Source organism: Xiphias gladius, chromosome 18 (genome assembly GCF_016859285.1).
Source record: "Xiphias gladius isolate SHS-SW01 ecotype Sanya breed wild chromosome 18, ASM1685928v1, whole genome shotgun sequence".
Classification (NCBI taxonomy): Eukaryota; Metazoa; Chordata; class Actinopteri; order Istiophoriformes; family Xiphiidae; genus Xiphias; species Xiphias gladius.
The window spans coordinates 2685307-2703488 of NC_053417.1; the positions used below are offsets into that span (position 1 = coordinate 2685307).

General features: G+C 38.6%; 2 protein-coding genes across 7 annotated transcripts; one reads left to right on the forward strand and one right to left on the reverse strand.

Moving 5' to 3' along the window:
- Nucleotides 1-3379: 3379 nt before the first annotated feature.
- ccnq (cyclin Q) lies at nt 3380-14313 on the reverse strand. Of its 3 annotated transcripts, none has more exons than XM_040152862.1 (5): nt 14094-14313; nt 12601-12784; nt 10280-10412; nt 9614-9832; nt 3380-5510 (listed from the first exon to the last, which is right to left on the reverse strand). In XM_040152862.1, the coding sequence occupies exons 1-5, from the start codon at nt 14260-14262 to the stop codon at nt 5421-5423; spliced, it is 795 nt and encodes a 264-aa protein (XP_040008796.1). In that variant the 5' UTR covers nt 14263-14313; the 3' UTR covers nt 3380-5420. The 3 variants fall into 3 exon arrangements, with proteins under 3 accessions (XP_040008796.1, XP_040008798.1, XP_040008799.1); XM_040152864.1 differs by lacking the exon at nt 14094-14313 and adding an exon at nt 13694-13866; XM_040152865.1 differs by lacking the exon at nt 14094-14313 and adding an exon at nt 13580-13683.
- Nucleotides 13823-17986, forward strand: cfap126 (cilia and flagella associated protein 126). Of its 4 annotated transcripts, none has more exons than XM_040152860.1 (5): nt 13823-13924; nt 14856-14918; nt 15113-15187; nt 15272-15484; nt 17529-17986. In XM_040152860.1, the coding sequence occupies exons 1-5, from the start codon at nt 13859-13861 to the stop codon at nt 17907-17909; spliced, it is 798 nt and encodes a 265-aa protein (XP_040008794.1). In that variant the 5' UTR covers nt 13823-13858; the 3' UTR covers nt 17910-17986. The 4 variants fall into 4 exon arrangements, with proteins under 4 accessions (XP_040008794.1, XP_040008795.1, XP_040008793.1 ...); XM_040152859.1 differs by lacking the exon at nt 13823-13924 and adding an exon at nt 14445-14743 and having other exon boundaries at nt 15272-15472; XM_040152858.1 differs by lacking the exon at nt 13823-13924 and adding an exon at nt 14447-14743.
- The last annotated feature ends 196 nt before the right edge of the window (nt 17987-18182 follow it).

Consider the following 18182-nt stretch of genomic DNA (forward strand, 5'->3'; position numbering starts at 1 on the left):
GCAGTGCTCACGGTGGAGAGCAGTGCTGGGTGATGTAGAGACGGCAAAAGTTGATTTTGATACAATGACCCAGCAGGTCTCTCGTGCTACTGTACGAGACTCCAGACTACTACCACATGCTTTCAGTTATTTACAGCAGCTTTAAAGTTAAAGTGCAACTTAACAGCTGCTGCAAATCTCGTTTTTTCTCACCTTGCTGCAGTGATGTAGCAATGTACTCCAGGTCAGTGCACCATGACATCACTGTTGGCTGGGGTTAGATTCAAGCGTATTAACCTGTTTGAACTAAGTATGCACACTTCCAGCTGGTCTGCATTAGCCAACACATTTCTTTCCCAGAACTTTCTAGTACCCAAAATTAGCATGTCCAGGCTGCAAAAACCCAGACTTTTTACTTTCACTTTCCTTAAATACCACAAATTTAGTTAGCAATCTATATTTCCTAGGGACAATAAAGGCCCTAAAAACATATTTTCTCAATTGCCTCTTCCTGTGAGTGATGGGTTTGCCAAATTTTGGCAAAGTAAAAAGAGAATTTTTCTTATTTCACATTAGAAATTTCTGAAATATGCTTTTTTTTCCTCTGTTTGGGCTCAGTCAGAAAAAGGTGATGTCTCATATGTCCGTCAAAGTTTAGCAAGATTTGAATAAAAATGTGATGACATTTGTGGGGGCGTTTGCTCATGTTGTCAGGCTACTGTCAATAAAATCTGATCAAACCACACCCACACAGCCCTACTTCATCAGGACTGCGTTTTGAAGCACGCAAGATGCATGGCTCTAGGGATGGTAATGTCAGTCCACTACTTTAGTACAGATTGAAATACTGTATCTCAACAACTATTGGATGGATTGCCATGAAGTTTTGTAAAGACAGTGATGATGTCCAGATGGTGGATTATACTGACCTTAGTGATCCCCTGACTTTTCCTTTGGTTCCTCCATAAGGTTGACATTTGTAGTTTTGACTGAAATATCTCTACTATTTGATGGATTATCATTACAGTTGAAACAGACGTTCATGTTCCTCAAGATGAATTGTAATCACTTTGATCTCTTTTAGTCTAGCACCATCATCAGGTCAAAATTTTAATCTGTCAAATTCTTTGGTTTATGACCAAATTCCTGCAAAACTAATGACATTCCAATCAGCCTCAGCTGTACTTGTGTTTACTGCTAATTAGCTAATCTTGGCATGCAAACACTCTAAACTAAGTTGGTTGAACATGGTAAATATTATACCAGCTAAACATGAGTTTATTAGCATGCTGACGTTAGCATTTAGCTCAAAGCACTGCTGTGCCTAAGTACAGCCTCACAGAGATGCTAAAATGGCTGTGGACTCTCAGTCTTGTTGATTCTTAAACTCTTAATAAATAATAACTAAAGTTTTTTTTGTCTGAATCTTTTGGAGTTTACTTATGGAATATCTGTTGTCAGAAAGAAATACTTTGAAACCAAGTTTTCAGGGGCTTTAACACTTCTAACATCAACTCCATCAGTCAATCTTTGTATTAATGTTACTGGTCAGCAAGGATGCACCTTGAAAGGTCTTGATAGACTTTTGACTGATCGTTTGATGGCTTTGTCTGTCTGCTGACCCATCCATCTTTTCATCTCACTGTTTACATTATGGATGATGAATCATGCAGACTGCTTTTTTTGCTGCACCCTTCAGACTAAGAGCGCGCACACACACACACACACACACACACACGCACGCAAACTTGCTCTCTTAAATCTATTGTCTATGCATTAGGTATTTAGAGTGTTTAGGAGTGCTTGGTTGATGTCTAATAGGTCTGAGGCTGAAGGCTGCAGAGCTTTTATAAGTTCAAGGGCACTCAGCTCATAGACTGCAGGCCTGATACAACATTAACATCCAGAACTGTCATTTCGATGTAAACACACATGTCCACTGAGACATACACACACAGCTGGTCATGTGTACGACCTTCTGACTTCCCCTCAGGCCCACAGTAAAGGCTGAAGTGATTCGTAAGCAGATCAGAAGCATACAGTGCAGTAGAGAGGCGATCAGAACAGACTGGAGAGTGTTGAAATGAGATACAAAGATAAGCTCCTCTCTCACTTGCCATTTTCCCTCTCCACCTCCTCTTTCTCCTCCTCACCTCCCTCCACCCCTTACATTCTCCTCTCCTTAACTCCTCCATCTCTCATCCATCCATGTCACTCTCTTTTTCCCTACTTCTCTGACTCCTTCCCTCAGTACTCCTTCCCATCTGATGGTTAATTCATGGAGTCTGGCAGAACACGCACCCCCTCTCTATTATTAATATAACATTAAGGAGATAGAAGGAGGAGGAGAGAAAGGGAAAAGAGGAAGGAGAAGGGAGGAGACACAGAGGAGGGGAAAGGAAAGATGTGGGAGACACAGGGAAGAGGACAGAGGGTGAGGAGGAAAGAAGTGGAAGGAGGACAAGGAATTAGGGAGAGGGTGAGAATGGGAGACAGGAAGATGGAGGGCAAAAGATGGAGAGAAAGAAAAAAGCTGGAGAGAAGATGACAGGAATGGAGAAAATGAGGAGCAGCTAAGAGAAAGATTTTTCCCCAGCAGCTACGAGGGAGGAAAAAAACATTGGAGTTGGAGGAGAGTGACAGATGAGAAGGGAGGAGAATGTGTCAGGAAGAAGAATATTGTATAACATGTGATGCTGTTGGGATGCACGCAGTATCTGTTGTCCCTTGAAGAGGCAGCATGCACGAGGAGAGCAAGACAGGAGAAAGGAAAAGACAGATAGAGACAGAGAGATATGTCAGTATTTATCATGTGACTGACTCCTTTATCCTGGACACACACACACTTAAGACAGGCAGACCTGATTTTACAAGATATATATACAAATAGGTCGGTAAGCCAAAACACTGCTCTTCAGAAAATATCAAGTGAGAAGCTTTGTATAGCAAAGAGAAGGAAAGTAAAGCAACCTTTTACAGTATTCACAATATCTTAGCAGACAGACCTTACAGAGTCAAACATTTTTTGATGATAAACAATAATGATGGCTGAGTCTTCACAGCTCACACAGCTGGCAGTGTTACAACTTTGTTTCTTTACATTGCCCCAGAAACATTCTCACTACTAAAAAAATCAGAACAAGGTGTCCTCAAGTCACCCTACACTTAGGCCAATGACATTACAGAGTTGCGGCTAACTGTAGTCTATCTGAGCTTTCAGCCCTGGGCTGCCACACTGTTTCAAACTGGCATATTCAAAGATGGGCTAATTTGATCTACAGTTTATCTATAAGTGAACCTCAGTCTGAAAGGATAAGGCTGAAGATATTCTATATTTTTCTTATTGTAAATAAATCTAAATAAAAGACCACAACCAACAATGTGTTTTTTGAGAAGTCTATTTATTCAATTTAGTATCTATGGCAGACATAAAAATTGATCGAGAAAAAAACATATACATAAATGTATATGTACATATACTTCACATTACATAAGCAAAAAAGCAGCATAAGCAACAAAATATACTCTATAAATAAAAATCTAATAATGGTATGGAGTTTGTCCACATGTACAAAGAAAGTTCTTGTATTGAAGGATCATCTGTGGGATTATTTTTCAGGACGTCCATGAAAAATCCCTACATCTTTTCAAAGTCCTTGGATTTTCCCTTTAATGCGAATGTTAATTTTTTTTTTATATCAACTTGAAAGACTACTGGCTAATGGTTTTAGTGGGTTAACAAAAATAAACCCTCCTTTTCATCTCATTGCTTTCATTTACATCCAGTAGGAAATATATACCAAGTAAATATAACTTAAGACACAGCGGTAGATCATAATCATCAATACGGAAAACACAATGCACAGGATATTCTCTTGAAAAATCATATAGTCCTCCTCTACCCTCCTTACAGTTTATGTCTGGTCTGGGATGTTTGGATTGGTCTTATGTGACTTAATGTATTTTCTAATTAACCACTTATATTGTTAAAATGCAAACCTGGCATTAATAATTCACATTCTGCATTTACTATCTCTTCAATAATATATCATTACTCCAAGCAAGTCTTATACCGTACTTTGTGATAAATCTTAGGAGTGAGAGGGTAAGAATTATTAAAGGATATTGGTGAGCACTGCTCTCAGAGGCTCAGGCGATGGTTGGGGTTTTTGGTAATGTCACTGTTGGTTTTGGTCACTTCATGCGATTTACAGACAGTAATAACATAGGCCTATAAATTATCACCAGAAGGATTCTTGAAACAGAATAGGGCAGGGTCTGCAAAGTTCATTTTGAACAATACACAGTCCAAATTCAAACTATGTACTTTTAACAGCAGAAAGATTAGTCTAAAACATACAGCAAATCAAATGCCCACATATTTTTCATCTGGTTGGTACTCTGCCAAAAAATACAAGCTGTCTTTACACTAAAAGATCTCTGGAAATGGCAGTACTGCAAAAACACACAATAAAAGATGTAATAACCAATGGGCACTTTAGTTGCCAAATATCCCACCATAATCAACATGATATATGACACTTATGATGAAGAGGTCCTTAAGCCAATTAATGCATTCACATTTGAATATACTTTTTACACATAAGATGAGTTACAATACGTATCTTAAAAGGACATGTATTGGTATCTCGTACAGAAAATCCAGTTTTCCTTGTTAGTATGTAGATTTATGCAGCAAAGTGCTCTGAATTCTAATCAGACATTCAAAACTTAACCTCAACTACGTGTTTATTTTTGTCTAGTTTTATCCGAATGCACAAAGGTATAACGATAATGCCATTTAATAAAAGATATCTAATTGATGTCACTATTCACATTAATTTTCACTGATTTGTTGGAATTATTGGTGAATTATTTATACCAAATAGATGATAAACTTTAGATAATCAAATCCATACAGTGGTATTTGTAGTTAAAACATGTGGAATGTGAAGAGCTAACTGGTGCTGAGGGCTGAGATGTTTTTGAGAAACCCGTGCTGATGATATATTCCAGAGCACATTAGTATTCTGCAGGGCTGAAAGATCAGAGACCAGAAAGCAAGAAATGTCTCCCCAAGGTGGCAGGAATCAGTAGTGCAGGTGTGTTTTTGTCACAGCTCACAGACTAACTGGGGCAATACAAAATGTTCTTCTCTCTCTCTCTCAGACACAGACACAGACACAGACACAGACACACACACACACACACACACACACACACAGAGAGACAGAGGGGTACATGTACACAAACGCACCTGGACCCCAACACTTACGTGCACAGAATAACACACGCGCAGGCACTCATCTTCATGCTGCGACAGAAGAAACTTAAGTAAACACATACAGAGACACACTGACACACTGACACACACACACACACACACAGGGACACAACAACTCTCATTTGTCTCTTATGTACATTTCTTGTGGGCTTGTCCTTTAGATACACTTGGCCTCCATGTCGTAGAGTTGAAGAAGGTCTGAGATCACAGCGTCAATGTCTGCTTTGTTCACATCCTCGTGCAGCACCTACACACACACACACACACACACACACACACACACACACACACACACACACACACACACACACACACACTTCAGCTCCACACCTGGCCTCAATAAACATTGAACATCAAATGTCCACGCACCATTTCAAACGACCTAGATTTTATTGCCTTGAGGACTGAAGCAGAAAACCATGACAAATACCATCTTTTTTCCATTTGCATTTTGATTTAGTGACTTATAAAATCAAAGCTATAACAAAAGAGACCTCATTTGTCAAATAGTTTGACAGAGGAAAACTATAATTGCTGCCACCCTTCAATTAATACTTAACACTTACAAGCGGCACTTCTGTCTTGAAGACCAGCTGGAGCTAGATGGTCAGGTGGTGATGTCACTTTGGTTAAATGCACAATGGTACAAAGCTGCAGGGTTGCCATTGGCATGACCCTAAAAACCAGGGAACATCTGGGCAAGGCCACAACATCTGTCTGTGTCCATCATACCGTAAAAGTACCTTTATGGATCAAACTGAATCATGCACATGCTTTAAATTACACTATATATGAGACAGTACTCAAAAAATGGCACACTCTTCATCATAGAGTGAGAACTGTTACAGCCATGTCTGTCGATTATCCAGGGTGACGGAGACATTGTTTCTGGAAAGATACACTACTTATGTGTTTTTATAAATATTACAGAGGCTGAAATTCATACCTAAAAACTGGGGTAAATAAAATCAAAACTATCTGCGTGGCTAGATACCTGTAGGGGTAAGTGAGAAAATATGTCAACAGACCCTTTAGGCTTCAATATTGACACTCTTCTGCACACGTAGGCATAAAGAAAAAGGTCAACCCCTGAAGCCTTTGAGAATGTTAATATCTGCATTAGCTGATTTCTTTTCGGCCACCTGCAGGCAACACAAACAAGCTGTAAACACAACACTGACATAGTGAGACAGACTTTCAACATCGTGTCCTTGCTAGCCTCTTTTCCACTTGCTTCTATAACTCTATGCAACTTTTCATTCAGTATCGTTTATTCGTCTCTTTGAAAACATTAAGCGTGTTCCTGGGGTTTACTTTCCATATTCTAAGACAAATCACAATCCACTACTACAGTAGTTTCTATTACAAATTGAAGCCTTTGTGATTTTAACAAAAGGTAAACTATAATTACTTTGTGAGCACAGAAAAACCTACAACTCCCATTATAGTTTACAAGCATGGCAATGTGGGTACCTAAATCATCATAACCTGGTTTCATACTTATCCATAAAACTCACCAACGCTCTCTTGTAATGTAATTTTTTTTCCAATTTTGTAGTGCTTAACTCTGTTCTCTGTCTTAAAGCTTCTACAGCATTCAGTCCTCTCTGTCCTGCTGTTATTACAGCCTTCGACTTGCTCATGAACTCCCTCTTTTTTGTCGAGCCATGACAATTAGCCCACGAAAGTCTAGGGCTCATGGGAAATCGTATTCATTAAACACCATTTCCATTTAAAGGCAGCTAAAAAACTGAAATATTACATATAGAACAATAATCAAAAAACGTCCATCCTTATCTAAACATATGAGAAGCAAGCCATACAACATACTGTTGAGAAAAGCTCTGTTCCAAGGCTGGATTTTTAGTTATTAGTATAGATTGCCAATGTCAGTGGAATTTTGAATGAGGTTTTCTTACTTCTGGAACAGAACCTGGGAGTTCTGGTTTCACTTTGTCTCTCTATATCATCACTTTTTTAAGTTGACATAGCTAACTTATTAGCACACAGTTGCCTAATTACATGTCCAGTAGACACTGAGCAACATTAGCATTTCTTTGGAGACCTTGCACCTCAAGAATCTAAGTCCCATATTCATCCTTAGCTCTGCTAAAGAGCACAATACTTGGACCTTTAGCTGCTAAATGCACCACTATATTCACCAGCTAGTCTCTAACTTTGTCTACTGTTGTGGTGCCGAGCAGTTAGTGTACAGTGGGTTTATCAGCGCTCTTTGCTGAAAACCACTGCCTGCTCCTGCCAAAAACCTCACTGATGACAGCGGTGGCAGTGAACCAAAAAAGTAAAGTTGTGGGCCTTACAACCAAAACAATGAGCTCAAAGACTCCGACCATCTGCGCAGATCTGAGTGGAACGGTAGAGTCAGGCGTTAATTCTCTGTGGGTTCAACAATACGAGCAACACCTTTAACATTATACAAAGCCATCTGATCGATTGATATCATAAAAATATCGATTAGAGAAGGTTCATTAAACCCCTCCCCTCTGCCCCTCCTTGAAAATGTATGGTCATTGTAGTCCCACTTATAAGTCACTTGTTGTATCAGAAGAAACCCTAACTTCTATGCTGGCTATGTTTACTTGTTAATTAACCCATTGAAAGGAAAGATTTATATCTGATCTGACTCACTTGGACTTCAACAACCTGTAGTCAGTACTGTTGTTACTGAGTTGATGGTGCTAGTCAGTTGTTGTGGCCTGGTCGTCTCTGCCCACAGGAATGAGAGAAGCTACAAAGCAACAATTGGCCAACCAGCACAGACTTTAAACAACCTCAGCTGTTGATGTGAATTAAATAGATGGGCATGTTGAAAGTAGGGTAAGTAATTTTTTTGGTTTTGGTTTAATCAGAGGGAGTAAAAGAATAAAATAAATAAATAAACGATGTATATAATAATGTAAGTACATTTAAAAAGCCATGATCAAACCCATGTGAGATATAGTTTAATTTCTGCCAACTACGATGCATCCTAATTAAGACTGTTTGATGACAGCATTAATGAGGAAAATTTGGCCTTACAAAAACAGACTTGATCAAAAATTAACTTTGTTTTTTCTCTTGCAACTATTGTTAAAATATTATAAATATGTTTTTGTAGAATAAAAGTGAAGTACCTTGTTCATAAATGTGACTTCAGACGGTGAGCCGCTGCCTCCTCCATTGTTTAGGGTGTCAGCGGCAAGGAGACAAAGGGCAGAGGCTGCTCTCATGAAAGTGCACAGCTTTTTGCTGCTGCACTTGGAGTAATGAAGGTTCAGCTCTTTCAACTTGCTCCGGTGGCTTGCCATGTAACTATGGCAACCACAGGCACCACAGCAAGGGCATTGATACAAAATCTGATTTTACTGATGGCTGAGTCCACTGTTTAATATACCTCTACACCAGCAGAAAACAGATAGAACAATAAAGAGAAATAATACTGGAGCAACATCGGCTTCAAAGTTTGATTACATCATTAATGAGACTAGTGAGCAAAATTTGCTACGTTAACGGTGGTTAATACTGCAAATCATTTCCCGTATTTTAAGCTATAACACACTCTGTTTAGCTGCATGATGAGATTATACCAGATGGATGGCAGCAGCCTACAGTGTAAAGTGATTCAACTACTTCAACTGAAATGTTAACTATGTTGCTACTTTTGTCAAACTGACACTTAGACTATTTATGGTATGTACACTATCTACTATCTCTGGCACTTCAACTTCCCCTGCATGTTCAACGGCTTTTAATGATTACAGTTCAACTGACATTTCAGTGCTACACTTCAACTGATAATTCAATTGCTTTCACCTTTTACTCAGTCTGAATACTTTCAGCCTGTACAAATTAACTGGCACTTAAATTCATTTGTACTGTTAACTGACTGTTGGACTAATTCCTGTACAGTGCACACTCTTGAACCATTTCTAGCACTTCAGCTCCAAATGAATATAAAATTGCTTTTCTTTACAATGTAACTGTTGTTTCAATGCTCTTTAAAGGACTGACTAACTGCTTTCATCTCTAACGCTTCAACTAACAGTTCAACTGCTTTCCGTGTTTACTCATCAAATGACATTTCAACTGAGTGAATATTGGAATTACATTCATCAGGGGGCCATAGACAAATATCAAAATGAATGCTAATGTTGCCTTGTGTCTGTTGGCTGTTTAAACAGGCAACTGTTTGCTAACATCTTTGCCATAACTTTTAACTTTATCTTATAGTCAAATTAAAAACTCACATATATAGCCTCTTTCTCTTGCTTGCTCACATGCACACACGTGTTTTTGATTAGTCCTCTCTCTTCAGTTAGTAATTATGAACACCTTGCAGCAATCACAAACCTGCCACCACTCTTTCTCCCCGACAGGCAGCTCCACTCCGTAGCTGTTTATAGCCAGGTACAGCATTGCTATGGCGATGTGTTGGGGTGTGTGGTAGATGCACATGGCTCCATGGTAACAATCTCTAAGCAATGCCCAGGAAGTCTCGGCAACAGGGGTTCGACACCAAGCGTGGCGGTTCACCAGTGACTTCACAGACAACAGGTAGTGGAGTAAATACTGAAAAGAAAAGATAACCTATAATCCTGTACATTATACATTCTAACTTTGAGTCAAACAGCAATTCAATTTGTCTCTTTTAGTAGTAAAGTAATAATGTATGCAATGGTGATCCGCCAATCATGGGTGAGTAAAAAGTCATTTTGATGGACTTTTCTGTCAATTGCACTAAATACTTACAATTTCTGGATCACTGAATGCAAGGACCAAGCAAAATAAACAAATTGGAAAAGCAAAAGGGGATCAGATCAGCCAGGGAGAGTGGTGCAGTAATTTCAACTAATATTTGAAAACACCTCTTCAATCAAGACTGTACAGCGACGGTACACAAACACATTGGGACAACCTTGACAACATCAGACAGTAACAGGGACAGACAAGAAGGCTCAACACTAAGTAGGGGGGACAGGAATACGCACATGTACACAAACACATGCGCACACCTACCTTGTGAGGGTGTTCAAAGGAGACGTGAAAGTTGAGCTGTCGGAGGATGAGGAGCTCACACTGCACCACACTATCCCTCAGGTCCCAGAACTCCTTGTCACATTCTAGAGGAGCGCTGCCACTGTTGAAGTACCTGCAAGGGAGGAACGGATTGGGAGAGAGGCGGAGTCAGAGAGCATTCAAGGTGACCACTTCGAAAAGACGTAACATGGCAAACAAAGAGTGAAGGGCAAAAAAAAAAAAAGAGAAAGTTTTGTTCCTTTCAAAATGTCCTGCAGTAAAATACTTGATTCATAATTCTAAGTATTCTGAGCCACTTCAATTAAAGTGAACTCAATTTTACTTTATTTTCAGGTCATATCTGAAAACTTACACCGTCGACCATTTATTGGCCCAATTTGACTTATTACCAGCTAAATAAACTATTGTAAACTATTGACACACTGGATGACAGATATGATACTTTTCATGTGTTATGTATCAAATACATGCAAAAATTGCCTAGTTGTACTAAAAGGTGAACAGTACGACTGCAACTTAATATTATTTTTTAATTATCAGTTAATCTGCCAATTATTCTGCTGATTATGAAATGGCCGAAATTTTTGAAAAATATCACTATTGCAAGCTCCCAGAGTCAAAGATAACGTCTTTAAATGTCTTGTTTTGTCTACCCGATAGTCCAAAACCCAAAGATACTCAACTCACAATGATTTAAACTGAAAAGCAGAAACGTCTCACTTTGGAGAAGCTGGAGACAGAAAATGTCTTGCTTTCCAGCTCAAGAAATGATTTAAAAAGTTAATTGATTATCAAAATTTTGCAGATTTTTGTTCTGCCAATCTAAGAATTGACTAATCATTACGGCTGTAGAGTAAAGATAAGTTATGTTCCTGGTAACTTTCAAACACTTTCTGCTGATGAAGACTGTGTGGTGCAGTCAATAGCTACAGAACAAGTGATTGAGAGGATCTTGAGGGGAGATTGTTCGGTCAACTCCTGTCTCGAAGGACAAGAATGAACTTTCAAGCTCAACTTTTAAGCCTACAGGAACGAGAAATCCTAAAAGCGCTCAGAATAATGAACAGTTTGAACTTGCACCTCTGTATAAACTGATCAATCTTCACCTGCTGATGAAAACCATGTAAGTAAGACTGTTCCCTAACTTTTTCAAATCCCAAAACAAGCTGCCTCATTGTTCAAAGACATATTCCGGGTTTGGTAATGATGTCATCGTTGACCTTTGGAAAACTAATACGAAATTCCAATTGTAACACGACATTAATATTAATAATTTTTTGTTTACATTGTTTTTTTTAAGCAAAATTGCAAAAAATTCAAATATGTATATATGCTGCTTTTCTTAGTCTATGGTAGCAAACTGAATATATTTGTTTTGGATTGCTTGTTTGACACAAGGAAATCAAATATGTCAATTTGGGCTTGGGTAATTGTGATGGATGTCTTTTATTATATTTTGACATTTTACTGACCAACAACAAGTAATAGAACAATTCAGAAAATAATCTTAAATTAATCAATAATGGAAATAATTGTTGTTTGCCAATGTAAATGGATCTGTTCATGTATTTTGTATTATACAGTACAGTCTACAGTACAGACAAACATTCTTCACACGGTGCATTTGTAACTAAAGCATAAAATCCATTTTACTCTTGAGAATTGAATAATATATGATTAGTGGGGAGATGCAATGTACAGTGGCTTAAGAAAGTATTCAGGCCCCTTCACTTTTTGCACGCTTTATTATGTTGTTGATTTAATCGTAAATGTATCAAATTGACCTTTTTAGAATTTTTTGCAAATTTATTAAAAAATCAAACACTGAAATCTCTCATTTACAAAAGTATTCAGACCCTTTGCTGTGGCATGCCAAACTGTGGTCAGGTGTACCCTGTTTACTTTAATAGTCCTTTAAATGTGTCTAGAACTTGACTGGAGGACTGAACTGATAGGACATAGTTTAGAAAGGCACACACCTGTGTATATAAAGCCCCACAGTTCACACTGAGAACGGGAAAAACGGCCCAAATCCAGGTGTACAAAGCTTGTAGGGACTAACCGAGGACTCGAAGCTGCAATTGCTGCCAAAGGGGCTTCTAGAAAGTACTGAATTAAGGTTCAAATTACTTATGTAAATGAGAAATTTCAGTTTATGATTTTTAATAAATTTGCAAATATTTCTAAAATCATGTTTTCACTTTTACATTGTGAGTCCAGAGTGATGGGCAAAAATGACAATTTTGTCCATTGCCTATTGCCAAAACAGGCAGTACCCTATGTTAACGAAGCATAATTACCTGTGGCTTACGTTGATGATGTCACGGGTCCTGATGTGTTGCTCCTCCACTTTGCCGGCCAGGTACATACAGCTCATGGCCACCAGGTAGGGTTCATAAGCACACACGCTGACACGTTCAAAGAAACGGTGGTATAACACACATGCTGTGGCCACAGGCACTGAGCGCATACCCAACTTCACTCCTGAGCAAGAAAGGAGAGAGCAGTAGCCATCTCTTTAATTAAGGGTACACTCAAAATCCAATTTGGTGATTCAACATCTTTGATAGATTCATTCACACATACGCATATATTGTAGATATATTTATCTAGTAAGTTTGACTGTGGCCTGTTATTCACACCCAATTGCCATTTCATTTCACTTCATTATTCATTTCAGTCACCATTTGAATCAGTGAAAAAAATCTAGGCAGCAATTCAGAGTTCTGGACCCAGGCTAATATGAAACATCAAAATTTCTAACTTCCTCAATATCATCACAATCTTTTTTCACTAAAAACAGACAGAAGTTACCAATCAGCAGTGTAGAAACAAAAGCTAGAAACTGAATAAGTGCCTCGTGGTGGATCAGATGTGTGGTGAATTTAACAACGGAACTAAACAATTAAGAAAAGCAAGCACAAATTAAAGTGGCAAATTCTGTATTCTCTCTATACAACACAGAGGGGAACATTTTAGGGTAAGGGCTGATTAGCATTTGGAATTTCTAGCAGCATGCCCTGTATTTCACTACTGTAGAAGCCCATTTCCACCTGGACATGGAAAAATCTTTAAGAAATAAGACATGATAAAAATAAAAATACACTTAAGAAGTCAAAATTATGAGATACAAATTCCATCTGACCTGTTAAGTCAAAACTGATATAATAAGTCAAAAATTTTACTTACTAAGTCAAATTTTTTAAATGATTAACTATAGTCTAGCTATGATAAGACACTGGACTTTACCATTTTGACTTAGTTATTATAGAATTTTACCATGATTATATTTTAATAATGCATAACACAGCATAATACAGAAATGGGTTTCCATTGACCACTACTTATCCAGTGGAGATGAACTGTTGACACACCCAGACCCCTGTGGGTTACCTGTCTCCATAATGAAGCGACAGACGCGAAAGTGTATTTTCATATCACGGGCCGAGTCAGACTCTGCAACTGCGCCGGATTCGATCCTGCCCGCCAGCCACAGCGGTCCGTCATGGGTGGCAGCTAAAAGTGAGGACGGACCCTCCATGGCTCACGGACCACCAGATGGAGTATCAAACGTCGTCTAGTACAAAGAAAGACTGGCTACGAGGGTCGACAAGAAGAAGACTAGTGAGTGATAAAGCTATCAACCTGAGAGTTCAATTGGAACTCAGTGTAAACTCACCCACCCGGGACTGCAAAGTTATGCCGCGGCAAAGCTGATGTATGTTCCTAATTTAAAAAGCAAATGGAACACAAAGGTGGAGAAATGCTTAAGTTAGCTAGACATCCTAACTACCTTCAGTCCATTTTGTTCCTAGCATACATCCATGGGTGCGAGGGACGTTAGTTACCGGAAGAAAAATCCGTGGTTTTCCGGTTCCAAAATAAATGTCGTTTTTCAATACGTTTGAAGAAGAGTCTAAAGCACATTTAAACGGAAGCAGTGTGTAAGAAAATGAAAGCATTCCAACACACGATATTTGAACACGACATGCTTTCCTCAGTAAAGTCGCTTCTTATCAAATTAACCTACCACAAAAACGTCCGGTTACATCTTCCAAAGTAAAAGTCTTGGAGGCCACTAGGAGGACACGGGGCACGGAGCAAATGCACGGTAATAAAAGCTATCGATCGTTAATAATCAATAAAAAGACACGGTTCAAATTGGCATTTGAGCATTATGTATCTACAAACACAGTCGTCAAACTCATTTATCAGTTGTGGCATTTCAGGCCTATTAAACTGTTATTCCCAACTTGCAGTGGTTACTTTCCCTGCGACTCGTTACCATAGACTGTGTATAAAAGGTCTCTGCCTCAGTGTTGCTATTTCTCTGGAGGGAAAGTAATGGTCAGTTTGATTGTGTTGCTATGCAACGAGTCAACCAAAACGGACGCGGAGGCTCTACAGGTTGCAGAAATGTCTTCCAATTTCTCAGCAAATCAGGTCATATAAATATTTGCGCTCTGGGTTATAAAATGGGGATTATCAAACATTTTTGCTCTTCTGTTTTGCTCATACACTCTGATAAAACTTTGTTTATACTTTCCAACCCTAGTATGACAGTGCCTTCAAGTCGCAGAGGCTGCAGAACTGGTGTGAGAATAAGCAGTTCAAAGAGGTAGCTGGTTAACGTTACATCAGCAGTCCTGATCCCTTGTATCATGCTAGTTGTATTTCACATTGCCTGGTAGTTTCAAGAGTAGCGTTGTCATCTGAAAATTTGACGAGTGACATGAGTCAAGCTCACTGTGTGTGTGTGTGTGTGTGTGTGTGTGTGTGTGTGTGTGTGTGTGTGCGTGCGCGTGTGTGCAGAGACCCACTGCACAGGAGGGTCACACCACCTTCATTGCCAATGATAGAGGACATCTGCTCCCAGGAGTGGTTAAGGTGAGAGCATATCAAACCTCGATGTCTCTATTTATTAAAAATGGCCTTTCTGTCCTTGTAAATCTGTGACTCCACATGCTACAGAGTGGCAGTGCATGGCCAGACTTCAAAGGGACCTGGGATCTACCTGCTCGAATCCCAGCCTACCGCATCAACCCTACAGGCCGCTCTGTGGAGGGTCTCAACAGGCTGAAGTCCTGGGGCTTTGACCCACAGCGCACTGGAATGTCTCAGCCACACAGCTGCAGCAAAAACTCAGATAAGCTGCAGGATGTAGGCAAACAGGTTAGAACCAAGGTCTGTTAACAGGAGGAAACGAACACAAACACATGCATGCATGATTCATGTCCAGTATTTTCTTGAGGATATACAGAAAGCTTCTCCATGAAGTCCTCCAACCTTCTTTGGTCTTGCCTTATCTTTTCATAGGATTTATTTAAAAGGCCCATACTTTTTTCACACAGTGGCTCATTCAACAGTGTTGTGGTCATTATAGTGAACTGAGCTGTGTAATATTTTGGCAGACCTAGATTTTCTTTTCAATTTTTTTCAGTGTCCAGGTAAAGCTTGACACATGTGACCTTTGATCTGAGTCTTGGCTGTGACAACCCTCAAATGAGAGAGACCACTCAAACATCTGATCTGAGGTTGGGGTAGTTGGAGAGTGTAGGATAAAGATAAATACCATTTTATGCAAGTGTGATTTGTATATGGAACTTTAAAAACACAATAGATTTTTGGATGTTTCACATTTTACAGGAGATCGGATACTGCCAAACCTTTGATTCGATGAGACATCACATCCCATGTAAGAGATTTACTGAGTATGTGATGCCCATCGAAAAGCATTTCAAATGTAGTGTTTTCTCTAAATAAACAATTGTGTAGCTCCGACCTGAATGAATGCAATCCTTACTGCATAAGACTATAACATACAGTTCGTGGACCTTTTAATTTGCCAAATTTTTTTTTTTTTTTTGAGGACTGGAGGAGAAGCAAAACGCAAATAAGCTCAAGGATTTTTTGTATTTCTATTGCAGGTTATTATTGCAGGTTACTGCATGCTGGTTATAGATTCTACTAATGCTACAATCCTGAAAACAAAATAGGAGACTATAGAATTTACCAACTTCAGGTGATCTAAATCAGTCTCAGCTTTTTTGTTCCTGAGTTGTCTCAGTATTTTTTGTATTCATACAAAATGCATTCCTTATGCATGGAGGGAAATGATTAAGAGTAAAAGCCCTCACTGACCTTTGACAGTGAATGTCCCCAAGAAATTAGTAAATACATCCAGTGCATCCTAAACCTTTAACCTTGACAAAAGAGAGCGCTCACGCATCCCATTAAAAAACTGAATTGTGGCGATGCTAGTCTGAGCAGTCAGCCACCAACTCTTCCTGTCCTGATAATCTGTGGTTGCGGCCAGCCATTAAATTTTTGTCTAAACAAATCAAGGTTTGACACAACTGATAACTTTTTCTTTTTTGTCTGTGAAAAGTTGCATTTCTAAGCAATTTCTAAGGGGCTATAGCTTCACAAGCTACTGGTATGACCAATAGCTTTTGGTGGCTAATGTTAGCCAATGTTAGCAAACTTAAGATGCTGTGAAACTTACTTTGTCAGTTTGCTGATGTTATGATCTTAGTAGTAGTGCTGTATGCTATGTTTTAATATGTAACAGATTTAACATTTCAATGCTTTTATCACAAAAGTTAAAAAAGAAGTAAACATGCCCTTTACTGAATTATTCATCTAAAAAAGTAGGGTCACAGTAGCACAAGCAAAGAAAATAATAAAATCAGGAAACCTAGCTCTGTAATATCAGTTACACAGAAATATCTACCTGATGTTTGCTAATATATTAGTCACCATTAGCAACTGGTTATACCAAACCAAGTAAGACTGTAGCAGAAAAACTTGAGTCATGAATATTTAATGTTAGAGAAATGCATAAGATTTGAAGCTATCTTTTCAGGGTCTTTACAATGAGACCTAACTTTTTCTGAACAGCATTATACTGTGACAAATACAGTGTAATGGTAAGTGCTAACAAATTGTAACAGCAGCACAAGAAGAAAAGAGTCATGAAATCAACAGATATAATAGGTAATGTAAGAAGTTTGCTTAAGTTAGCTAACATTAGCCACAAAAAGCTACCAGTCATACAACACCAAGAAAGACTGCAGCACCAAAACTGTATCAAAACAAGTAAGGGTATGTGTTATAACTTATGAATTCAGCCTTTCGTTTGTAAAAGGAAAAATGTTTTATTTATTCTTTTAAAAGTTACATAATCTCTCTTTATAATTGGTTCTATCTCTGTTCTCATTCCTTTCAGATTAGTGGGGATGTACAGCAGGACCGTGCTGTCTCATTCACCACAGCTGAGTCCCGACCAGCATCTCAGAACTGCCCCATCACTGGATGCGAGTCAACTGCCAGCCAAAACCAGGACTCGCAAGCAGCTGAGGCTGGTTCAGTGGATCAGTCCGCTGAAGACAAACAAGCTACTCAGGCTACTGGGAAAGACAGGCCATTGAGCCAGCACTCTGCGGCTGAAGAGAAGCCAGCTTTGAGGCCTGATGCTGAAGAGGGAACCAACAGCAGGTCCAAAGCCGGCAAGGGGAGACCAGTGAGTAATGTATCAGAGAAAGCAGCCAGCCAGGAAGCACCATCATTCTCCCAGCAGAGACACAGAGATGTACAGGAAGACCAGTGAATTTTATTTAATTCTCTGGTGGATGAAGACAATACCTACAAAAATAAATGTATTTTAACTCTACATGTTTGACTTATTTTAGCACGGCTGATTATATATATATATATACATATATATAATTTTTATTTATATATATATAAAATTATATATATATATATATATAAAATTATTTATATATATATATATATATAATTTTATATATATATAAAATTATATATATATATATATATATATATATATATAAAATTATATATATATATATATATATATAAT

Bases quoted from the DNA above. Each gene is read 5' to 3' on its own strand.
- ccnq (XM_040152862.1), bottom strand. From the start codon at position 14,262: ATGCTTTCATTTTCTTACACACTGCTTCCGTTTAAATGTGCTTTAGAC. The intron at 12,785-14,093 runs GTAGTTAGGATG...TTTCTTGCTCAG, and splicing joins AGGAACAAAATGGACTGAAG to GAGTGAAGTTGGGTATGCGC. The intron at 9,833-10,279 runs GTAGGTGTGCGC...TTTTCTTTTCAG, and splicing joins CCTTTGAACACCCTCACAAG to TATTTACTCCACTACCTGTT.
- cfap126 (XM_040152858.1), top strand. From the start codon at position 14,645: ATGGTCAGTTTGATTGTGTTGCTATGCAACGAGTCAACCAAAACGGAC. The intron at 14,744-14,855 runs GTCATATAAATA...TTCCAACCCTAG, and splicing joins CCAATTTCTCAGCAAATCAG to TATGACAGTGCCTTCAAGTC. The intron at 15,188-15,271 runs GTGAGAGCATAT...CACATGCTACAG, and splicing joins TGCTCCCAGGAGTGGTTAAG to AGTGGCAGTGCATGGCCAGA.